This window comes from Pteropus alecto, unplaced genomic scaffold (assembly GCF_000325575.1).
Source record: "Pteropus alecto unplaced genomic scaffold, ASM32557v1 scaffold39, whole genome shotgun sequence".
NCBI classification, from domain to species: domain Eukaryota; kingdom Metazoa; phylum Chordata; class Mammalia; order Chiroptera; family Pteropodidae; genus Pteropus; species Pteropus alecto.
The window spans coordinates 8,326,461-8,337,615 of record NW_006443568.1 but is presented as its reverse complement, the minus strand read 5'-3'; the positions used below and the strand labels follow the sequence as shown (position 1 = coordinate 8,337,615).

At 42.8% G+C, this 11,155-nt stretch overlaps 1 protein-coding gene and 1 pseudogene across 2 annotated transcripts in view; one reads left to right on the top strand and one right to left on the bottom strand.

Moving 5' to 3' along the window:
* Nucleotides 1–4,991: 4,991 nt before the first annotated feature.
* Nucleotides 4,992–5,110, bottom strand: LOC112472966 (annotated as a pseudogene).
* Nucleotides 5,111–9,226: 4,116 nt separating this feature from the next.
* Nucleotides 9,227–11,155, top strand: part of FAM76A (family with sequence similarity 76 member A) — a 20,043-nt gene continuing 18,114 nt past the window's right edge. Inside the window, exons 1-2 of one of the 2 annotated variants that reach the window (XM_006924358.3) lie at nucleotides 9,227–9,404; nucleotides 10,510–10,574. In XM_006924358.3, the coding sequence (XP_006924420.1) occupies nucleotides 9,324–9,404; nucleotides 10,510–10,574 (146 nt within the window). In that variant the 5' untranslated portion in view covers nucleotides 9,227–9,323. The remainder of the gene's footprint in view (nucleotides 9,405–10,509; nucleotides 10,575–11,155) is intronic. The other variant, XM_025041444.1, reaches the window with a different exon arrangement.

The window sequence follows — 11,155 nt, the reverse complement described above, 5'->3', positions numbered from 1 at the left end:
ATTAGGGCCTTGACCCTGATGTACTGAAGCTGTGCATTTAGAGTTCTTTACAACTCTGCGGTTTATAATCTGCCTGATCCTACATGTGATTTTGCTCATAGTCTTCCCTTCACCACATGTGAAAGATTTAATCATGGTGATGCCAATTGAAGGCCAAGGTTATTATTACTTCACTTACTACTAGCAATGAGGTCTCTATTGACTTCACACTGGTGAACACTATAACCAAAAATATCACACCCCAAAGGTCTGCTTTTTAGGACCTTTTCTGGTCCTAAATGCCAGCTATGTTCCCTAGAAAACAGAAACTGAATCAAAGGTTGTATGCTGATGCTTTCTTGGAGATTGCAATCCTGAGGAAGGAAGAGGGGTGGGGGCAGGGGGGCATAGAAAGAGAATTAAAACAGAGAAGGAAAGAAATGCAAGCTGGTACATTACTTAGCTGACCCCACAAAAATCAAAGGCAGTGGTTTAGTCACATGGGATCTCTTCAAAGAGAGCATATGGAACCACAATATCTTGGAATAGTCCATAGGAAGGGAGAAGGGTGAGGAATTTATCTGTCAGAAATTTTTCGTTGTCTAGTTTCATGGTCATCAGTGGGGTCTTAACAGTCTATACTTTAGAATTGTGTTAACTCATTCTACTGGGCTGTTGCTGGGGAAGCCAGAGAGTTCATAGGTCCAGTTGTTTCAGACATAATAGTCAAAGCTGCTGCAGTTCCCATTATAGCAAGCTTAATTCAGTTCATGCCAAAGAGTAGCACTTGCCTCCTGATGATGCTGAGGCAGTCAGTAATATTTGGAGATGAGGCAAGGATGTCAATTGCTGAACATCTAAACTGAGTCTGGCACAGTTAAAGTAATGACTTTGGCATTTACTTAGAATAAGGTGGAAGACATAAAAAGAATGAGGTGAGAAACTATTGGAGCGATTTGAGCAGGAGAGTGACATGCCTGACAAGTTGTAACAGATCACTCTGGATGCCTAGGAGGACAGGCAGGGAAGCAAGGGGACCAGTGAATTGCAATAATCCAGGTGTAACAGTCAGAGTTCTATCGGAGAAGCAAAACCATTAGGATTTATATAGAATAAGGGATTCATTATAGGTATTTGACTTTATGCAATTATGGGTGCTAGTTAAATGATTTATGAGCTGTTGCTTGTGCATCTGATGTTGGGCTGAAGTCAGAAGGGCAGTTCCGAAAGATGGATATTCTGAAAGACAAACACAAAGTGGTGAATGGCAAGGTCAAACGGGCACCCATGAAGATGAACTGGAATCCACAAGGTCTCTCCACACCACTAAGCCTGGTCTCTCCCCACCACTAAGCCTTCAGTTTTGATGATGACCAGCAGGAGAAGCTAATGCCCTTCATCAACGCACACCTGGCCCTGGAGCTGGAGAAGGTGAAGGCAGAGATGGGAGAGCAAGGGGGCTGGAAGAGCTGTGGGCCCAGCTCCTTCCTGACATCAACAAAGAGAGCCAGCAGATGAGCGAAAATGTGTGTGAATGGCAGCAGTATCTGACTCCATACTAGCACTCTGAGTTTAAGCATGGCTACAGCTTCATTTCCATCTTCCAAATCCTGTCCAAATCTCCCTCCGCAGCCAAATCTCACCCAAAAGTACACAAGAAAGGAATTCTGGGAAACATAATTCCAGTTTGGCTAAGATGACACAGTACAAAGCCCACCACACTAGGTGAGAAATTAAGATAGTTTGGACCAGGGTGTTGGCAACAGGGGTGTGAAAAGTGCTTGGATTCTAAGAGGTATCTTGAATATTCTTCACTATCTGAATCTATTTGGCTTCTGAGCTTAGATGGTGAGTTCTGATGCAAGGGTAGTCATGTCACCTTGAATTTGATGAGAGAGAAGAAAACAGGCCCACTGATCACATCTGCAGGTCCTGGGACAAAGGTATAAATGGAAACACACATAACATGTGTCTAAAAATTTTAAAACTTGCTATAAGTTTGTATTGTGACAGATGATTACTAGAATTAGTGGAGCAATCACATTATAAAGTATAAAAATGTCAAATCACGATATTGTACACCTGAAACTAATATAACTAATATAATATTAGTTATAATAACTAGATCAACTATACTTAAATTAATATCAACTATACTTAAATTAAAAAATTAAAAAGTGCCTAAAATGTCAAAATAAACAAAAATGTACATAATTAATAAATTATTATATATTTATTCCACATAAGAAAGTCTTCTCACTGTGTCCTCACATGGTGGAAGAGGCAAGGGAGCTCTCTAAGACCTCTTTTATGAGGGCACTAATCCTCATGACTTAATCACCTGTCAAATGTCCCACCTAATCTCATCACACTGGGGATTCAGTTTCAGCATATAAATTTCAGAAGGACATTCAGTGCATTACAATTATATAAGAAACAAATAAACGTCTATCTTGTTAAAGCAACTGAATAATTGTTTGTTATCTTGGTTACAACAGCCTAGCTTTACTCTAGGTGGCAAACCTGATGGAAGGTCTCCTCACGCAACATAATAGATAAGAATAGTTAAAGAGTGTGACTCCTCATGCTTGAGGGTGGCACGGGGAGCAGTGGAGTATTTTCTCCAATAGCCTTGGGCAGAGCAAGTGTGGTACATATTGCTGACAGATATAAAGAACCTGTGGTCTAGATGAGGAGGACCCAGCAGCAAACCACATGGACAGATGGGAAGGAGGATATTAGTAGGGACAGATGACAAAGACTAAATACTCTATATCCCCTCCCCAAAGACTAGATATTCCTTACTCTGCTCCATTTCACTTGTGTTTGTGGTTCAAAAGATTCCCAGAACTTAGATGCAGTCCCTGGAAAATGTGTAGAAAAGACCCTAAATTATTCCTGCTACTACCATCCACAGCCAACTTTCAACTTGTACACTACTAGATCCCATCCTCACTCACCAGCTCAAAGACCGTTTCTGCACATTTCTCCTTTTACTCCTTCACAAATTTTTCATTTTACGATTTCCCCATTTATCTTCTCATTTGGCGGGCGGGGAGCAAACCTCCCCTTGAATCCTCTTTGAGTATTATCCTATTTTTGCTTTTCAGTTCCTCTAAATGCTTCTCCACACTCACTGACTCTACTTCCTTACCTTCCATTATTTCTCCTTTTCCCCCCTCCCCCATTCTGTCTTTAACATATCCCCATCAGGCTTTCCCTCCTGCCATCCCAGCCAAAAGGTGGAAACCACCCAAACGTTCATTAATAGATGAATGAATTAACAAAATGTGGTATATACATATAATGGAATATTATTTGGCTATAAAAAGAATAAAGTTCTGACACTTGCTACAATATGGATGAACCTTAACAACATTATGCTGATTGAAATAAGCTAGACATGAAAGACAAATGTATAATTCTGCTTACATGAATTATTTGGAAAGGCAAATTCATGTAGGCAGAGAGTAGAATAAATGTTAGCAAGGGCTAGAGGAGGAGAAATTGGGGAGTTATTGCTTCATAAGTGAGTTTCAAAGTACAGAGTACATACAGAGTTTGTTTGGTATGATGAAAATGTGCTGTGTATTGATATAGACTGCATAACATTGTGAATGTATTTAATGCCATTGAATTATACACTTGAAAATGGTTAAAGTAGCAAATTATATATATATATGTGTGTATATATATATATATATATACACACACATATATATATTATCACAATAAAAGAAATGAAAACAAAGCAAAACTTATCTCAAATCTGACCACCTTTTGCTGTCTCCATTTTCTTTTCTTTTTCTCATCACCTTTTTCTTCCTAATCCCAGTCACCATCACCTCTGGCCATCTAATTGGTCTCATTTCCATTCCTATGTCATTATTTTCCATACAACAGCCAGAATGATCTTTTAAAATATGAAATAGATCTCAACACACTCCATCTCAAAACCCTCCAATGACTTTCCATCACCCTAAGAATAAAATTCAAACTCCTTAATGGCCCATGAAACGCTGGAAGATTTGGCAGCAAGCAGCGTCCCTAACCTATCTTCTACTTCTTTACCTTTTACTCCTCTGGGTCAGCCACACTAGTCTTATTGTGACTGTAAGGGCCCAGCTCTTCTCGCCTCAGGCCCTTTGCTCTTATTGTTCCCTCCATTTGAAGTATTTTCCCTCAGATCTTCACATGGTTGACATTTTTGCTTCATTTAGGTTCCTGCTTATAAGCTGCCTCCTCAGGGAAGTCTTCTGAGACTACCCCATGTAAAATAGAACCTCTCCCACCATTCTCTGTCCCTTTTCCCTGCTTTGGTTTTAATCTGAGCACTTAGCATCACCTGAAATTATACTTTATGTTTGTTTACTTGTATTATCATCTATTTCCCCCTCTCCAAGAAAGGAAGCTTCACAAGAACAGCAACTCAGTCACATTTGCTGCTGTACTTTTAAGGCCTAGCACTGTGCCTGATAATTACTAGATGTGTAATGCATGTTTGTTGACTAAATAACATGGAAATTAAATTCAGTTATATGTGAAATATATATCAATAAAGCTGAAAAATTGATTTTTTTAAAAAAGAAATTCGGGGTTTTTTTTTGAGTTTGTGGATCAAGAATTCACACCTGCAATTGAAGCCAGTTAGAATTTTTATCACCTTCCCCTCTTCTACCCTGGACTTACACCATGCTCCTTAACATGAAGATTTTCTGAAGATTGTGAATGAGAGGCAAGCGAAGGGCTTACCTAGTTGAAGCTGTGTTCCCTCTCTGGACTTCTATGATACCCTAAGCATAGCGCAATTTATTTATCCATTATTCTATCAATAGTTATTTACTTTTTTCCCCCTTTTCTGTTGCTACTATAATACTTCCTGAAATAGTCTCTTCTACTGCTTCCTCAGGGGCACACCCAACTGCTATTGCGAAAGACACATGGAAGAAGACTAGGTAAGGGAAGAAAGGATATGTTTTTCATTTTTGTTTTTGTTTTTTAATTTTTTTTAATGCCTACAGCACCTGGTATTCCTAGATGGTCTCCCATCCAAGTACTAAGCAGGCCCGACCCTACTTAGCTTCCGAGATTAGATGAGATTGGGCACGTTCAGGGTGGCATGGCTATAGACGGGATGTGTTTTGACAGGGCAGATATTCAGGAAACAGGTATGTGCTCAGGTCAGTTCAGAAAACATCAGTCACTGTCCTCACTTTAGTCTCCCAGTAACTGATGACACTGTTCACTAATGTCTCCTGCTCTTCTCTTGGCTTCTGTGAAACCATTCTCTGCTCTCTGCAGTCTCTTGCTCATGGCTCCTTTGCAGGCATCTCATCCTGATGAGACATCCAGCTGTTGCATGGACTTTCTCTTGACTCAAGAAGGGGCACTGCTCTCCTCCTTTATGGGCTTCCAAGAAAATATCATCAGTCTAGGGCATTAAACACTACATATGCTGATAATTTCCCCCAAACTCTATCTTCATCTTAGACCTCTCCTCTAAGAGATACTAGACTAGAGCCAGCTGCCTACATAATGTCTCTCCCTGGATGTCCCATAGGCATCTAGAGCTTAATATGTCAAAAACAAAACTCTTGGTTTTGACTCTGAAATCTGTCCTTCTAGTCTTCTCTTTCATTGGAAATACCATCATCCACACAGCTGGACATATTGACCATCATATCTTCCCTTACAACCTCCTACATCCAATTTACCCCTAAATCCTGTTTATCCCTTATCTCTAAAAAAATCCCTTTATCCCTAAATCTCTAAAATATCTTGAATCTGTTCACTTCTCTCCACAGCAATCTTTTAATCATCACCTCTCAACTGGACAACTGCAACAGCCTCCTCAATAGTCTCTATACATTTGTGCTGGCCCACTACAGTCTCCTCATAGCCAGAAAAATCTTTAAAAAAATACAAAACCATCACTTATCTGCTTAAAAACTGTCAATGGCTTCTTTCCATTATACTTCATACATTGTAATTTGAAAAAAAAAATCCATATCCATACTAGGGTCTACAGGCTCTGTACATCTGGCCCCTGCCAACCTCTCCACTTGCCCTCTGTACCACTAAGCTTTGGCCATACTGGCCCCTCTGTTTCTTGAACATGCCAAGCTCTATTCCACCTCAAGGTCTTCATCTTTCTCTTCTGCTTAGGACATTCTTGGCTAAGTCTTGAGCCTAAGTCCATCTGGACCTTTAGGTTTGGGCACCTTCTCAGAAAATTTTTCCCTATTTATTTTGTTTGTTTTTAAAGTCATAGAGCTTCTAAGTGATAGAGCTGGGATTCAAAGCCAGACAGTCTGGCTCCTGAACGTATAACCTTTTTTTCTTTAAAAATAATAATAATAATAATAATAATAATAATAATAATTTGAGGTGAAACTCACATAATATAAAGTTAACCATTTTAAAGAGAACAATTCACAGTGTTGTGCAACTACCATTTCTATCTAACATAGGGAGGTGGCAAGAGAACTAAATGTTAAATCAAGCTATATTCAGAGACTGCAATATGCTGATCAGTCCTATGGCCAGATTGTAAGGAAACCTACGGAACAAAGGAAGATGTCTGTTGGGATTACTAACCATTTACTCATACATGCAGGGAAAACAGGAAAACAAATTCTCTAAGTCGTGCCCTGTACAAAATAAACACAGTCATTCATTTCTGCAGCTAAAACCGTGGGGAACCTATGGATCAAAGGCTGGGAATTGCCAGCAGGACTTTCATGCTACTTACCCATTCCTTTCTCACTACATACTCTTATCCTTTAATGCTATATACCCATACCATTGAAGGAAAATGGGTAAACAAAGTCTCCCTCTCGTCACTCTAGCATCCTCTTCCTCAACATAGGGGTGTTCTCTCTAGTATTAAGTAGTTAGTCAGGCATGAGCGTCAGGAGCGAAGGCCCAGCTCTGTAACCATAGATCTTTCTTCGAAGATGTTCCTTAAGGACCTCCCAGAAATATCTCCCTTTTAAGGTTATAAATTATCCCAAATCTTAGAGCACAAAGGCCATAAAAGCTGCGAGCTAAACCAACCACAAACGCATATGCAGAAAGTACTACCCTAACCTGCCCATAACTTCAGCCTCATTGTATCATCATTATAATATCACACATATGCCTGTTCATGAATCTAATTATAACAGACTGAATTCTGGGTAAGCACATGCGCAGAAGACAAAGTGTTATATGGCAGCCAAGTATCAATCAAAATGATCTCACGAGCCAATCACTTAGGAATGCCTTTGGAACCACCCATCATGGCCCAAATAGAAATAGATTTTCCCATTTCTGTGTTTACAGCTTTCTTTGCTGAAAACCCGCTCCTCCCTTGGGGCATACTGTCTTATCTCTTCATCTCCCAAATTCCACAGGGTTGCAGCCTTCCTTAGCATAGCCCGTCTCCTAAAATGTACTTTCAATAAATCTTACATTTTCTAAGTCTTGCCAACCTGTAATTCTTTGCTGTGTCAGCGGGGAAGAACTGAGAGACAACACACCACACACACTACACGACTACCGTCCTCCCCCATGTCGCTAGGGCGATGCCAGATTTCACATCACCCCAGTGGTAGCATCTAGGACTTCTGTTACCAGAGCAAAAGGGGTTCGTACAGGTTTGGCAGCAAAGAAAGTAAGGGTTTATTTAGAGAGTTGCAAGTCCAGGAGACACACACACTGTTATTGCTCTCAAAAATCTGGCTCCTTGGTTGTCTTGGGAGTACAGATTATATAGGGAAAAATCAGTAGTCATGGAGACTAAGAGAGTCAGGGTGGTGGGTGCTAATGATTGGACGATTGGAGTGGGATCGTTGTGTCTTTTGCAATCAGCCATGGCGCCATCCTGTCTGGTCCAGTGGCCTGGTCCCATGGCCTGGTGGCCTGGTGAGGTTGTTCTTGCTGGAAGGGCCTGGAGCTAAAACACATCTAAAGCTAAGATGTTATCCTTAGTCTAAGGAAACCTATTGTTCTCATGATTATAGACCTAAGGCTAGGTTAATGTCCCAATGCTTAATGATTAAAAGAGCAAGCATCGAAAGGTAAAAGGATAAGAGTGGAAAAAGCAAGCGAGTCACAGTGCTATTATCTGGGCAAAACTAGCTTGAATCAGAGAAAAAAAAAAACTGTACTAAAGAAATGAAGTTTGTGTGTGGTTGCACTTCCTCTGGGACTTACTCTTTGGAAGTCAAAGACTCTAGAGTTCCCCCTTTTTTAGGGGTTTCAGACAGAGGATATCTGTGGACGCCAAGCCTGACCAGCCCAAGGTCTGGCTGTGATCCAGGGCTTGACCAATCCAAGGCCTGACTGGCCCAAGGTCTGACTAGTCCAAAATCTGTTTGTGATCCAGGCTCCCGGCTAGGACTATAACCCTGATTAGAATGTTATATTAGCATAGAAATGCGTCTGCTTTTAACATATGTAAACATTACTCAGCTTGTTGTATCACGCATGTGTGGCCGAATGCCACTATTGTTCTCTGACATAAAATTAGCCCATGTGGCCCCCTGGGAGGGGAAGGTGAATAAGAGGTGTGCTCCCCACAATAAAGTTGGTGCCTGCCGTTTCATTCTCATGTCAACTCCTCGTGCATTCTTTCAACTGGATGTCTCACCACCTAAGCCTTCCCTTCTCCATCAGCTCGGAGCTGACACTACCCCTCTAATCTGCCTCTCATGATTTTTCCTTATCCTTCGAATGATAAGGCTGTGAGAGGGCCCTCTTGACACAATAATGGAGGGGTTCTCCCACACTCCCCGCACATTCTTCAAGCTCTGGGTGGTGCCCAAATTCTAGTTCAACAATGCGCCACGTTCAGCGCAGCCTCGCCCCTTCCGTTCCCAGAGGGCAACTCCATGGAAACCAAAACATCACAACTCCAAGGAGGTATCGCGAGAGGCACGGCTGCGACCGCGGCCGGGGAGAGGAGGAGCGAGGGCGGGAACGAAGAGCTAAGTAGGTGGAGTCTGGGCGCTTCCGAGGTCGGGGCGGGAGATCGTCACTCTCCCAGCAGCGCCCCCGCGTGACTGCGCTTTACATAATCGAGGCCGCACGCGTCATAAGCGGCGTACTCCAGTCCAGACCGAATCAGAGTTGTCAGAAGCTCCGTGTTCCGCCCTTTCGTGCTTGATGGACGTCGAAATGAACTAGTAAACAGGCGATCAGCACCGCCGCACCCGCCCTGGTCGGGCCGCACCCGCCCGCCCGCCTGCCTGCTGTAGCCTGCTGCCTTCAGCCTGCAGCCGCCGCCGCCAGGTTGTGTCTCAGACTGTCAGATAAAGCGGCGGGCCGGGCCGGTGGGGTGGAGAGCACGGCCCGGGCCGGACATGGCGGCGCTCTACGCCTGCACCAAGTGCCACCAGCGCTTCCCCTTCGAGGCGCTGTCTCAGGGGCAGCAGCTGTGCAAGGTGCGCGGGCTGGGGCGGCGGCCGGGAGCTGGGACGCTGGAGGCGCGGCCCGGAGCCCCTGGTTCTGCGGGGTCGTCCGGCGGGTCCCCCGGGCAGGGCGTGGCAGGCCTGCCTAGCTGTGGAGTCGCACCGGCCCTGTCGGGTGCTGTTGCGGCACGTTGGGGCGTCCCGGACCCGGTCTAGGCCCCCGCGGCTGGCTTGTCCGGGTGCTTAGCAACCGCGAGGGATTGTACTCGGACCCCGTAAGGTCGGGGTAGGGGACTTTGGGTCCCCTGCTTAGCCTGGACCAGCTGCGTTGGAGATCCTTCTTGGGCTGGCTTCCCCGCCACGGGGGTCTGCCTGGTTGCAGGCTGAGGGACCCCTTGCCCCGCCTAGGACTGAACTTTAGAGTTGGGTGCTGCCTGGGAGGAGTGTCTCGAACTCTGGCGCCTTATAGACACTTTTCATTCAGTCTCAGAGTCAGAGGTGGAGAGGCTTTTTAGAAAAGCCCCACAGTCAAGAGCACGAAGCAAAAGGATGATTTTTCAGCATCCAGTTGGTGCCCTGCGATCCTCGTCCTAACCAGCTGTTGATCAGTTTTTACCCCAGATGGTTTAAATTCTCTTTTTCGTTTAAGTTGCTTCATCTTGCTTTGTCAATTTAAGTGAATAGAAGAGCTGTTTGAGGCACAGTTAAGTTACCAAGCCAGCCTTAAAAATTATATTACAGTAAATATATATGTATTTTAAGGAAGTTTTATATATGTAAACACTAATAATTTTAATCCAGCACGTTAATTTCACAAGTGAACCTGCTGAAAAATCACACAGTGGCAGTGGCAGAATTGGACGAGAATCCAGGGCTTCTGACTCCCAGTCTGAGGCTTATTCATACATACATTTGTATTACAATTTATGACTACAGCGTAGTTCCATATAAATTCTAACTTAACTCCCACATCAATACAGGGCAGTGATGTCAATATTACAGAGTAAAAAAAAAATAGTTTTAAGTGACTCATTTAAACACAGTGGCTATACTGGGAATGGTACCCAGGCCTATTGAGTATTGAAGGTTGTTTCCATTTCTGACTGCCTTTTAAAATTATATCCTCATTTCATTTCAGGAATGTCGGATTGCACACCCTGTTGTGAAGTGCACCTACTGTAGGACTGAGTACCAGCAGGAGAGGTATAGTTTTCACTGAGCATGACACAAAGAAACCATGACAGTAAAACATGAGCCTCATGTTTCAGTATGTTTATATACAGAGCTTGAAGAATTTATAAGCCAAAAGAACATGCTTTTGGAAATGTGACAAAGATGACAGTCCTGATAAAGAGTTTGTTAGTCCTAGTCAAATTTGAAATTCACTTGCCTTTACACTTGCCTTGTGTGAATCTCATTTTAAAAAGTGTGAAAAACAGGTGTGAGTGAACAACATCTTTGGGGGACTTTTCTATAACAGCAAAGTGGTTTGTTGGTGTAGTGAGTTCAACTTTTGTAGAACTGCACGTGTAGGTGATAGTGCCTTTTAAGCAGGGTGGGATCTGTTTGCTCACTCACACATGGAAACATACAGAATATACACTAGAAGCTTTATGTTTTAGCTTTTACATTTAAATTTAGGATCTATCTTGAGTTAATTTTTGTGTGTGGGGTGAGATATGAAGTTTGACCCTTAATTCACAGCATACATCAAAATGAATTCAAGATGGATCATGGAAATAGTTTTTCTTTGCATGTTTTCTAAGATGTCAGGATATATATCT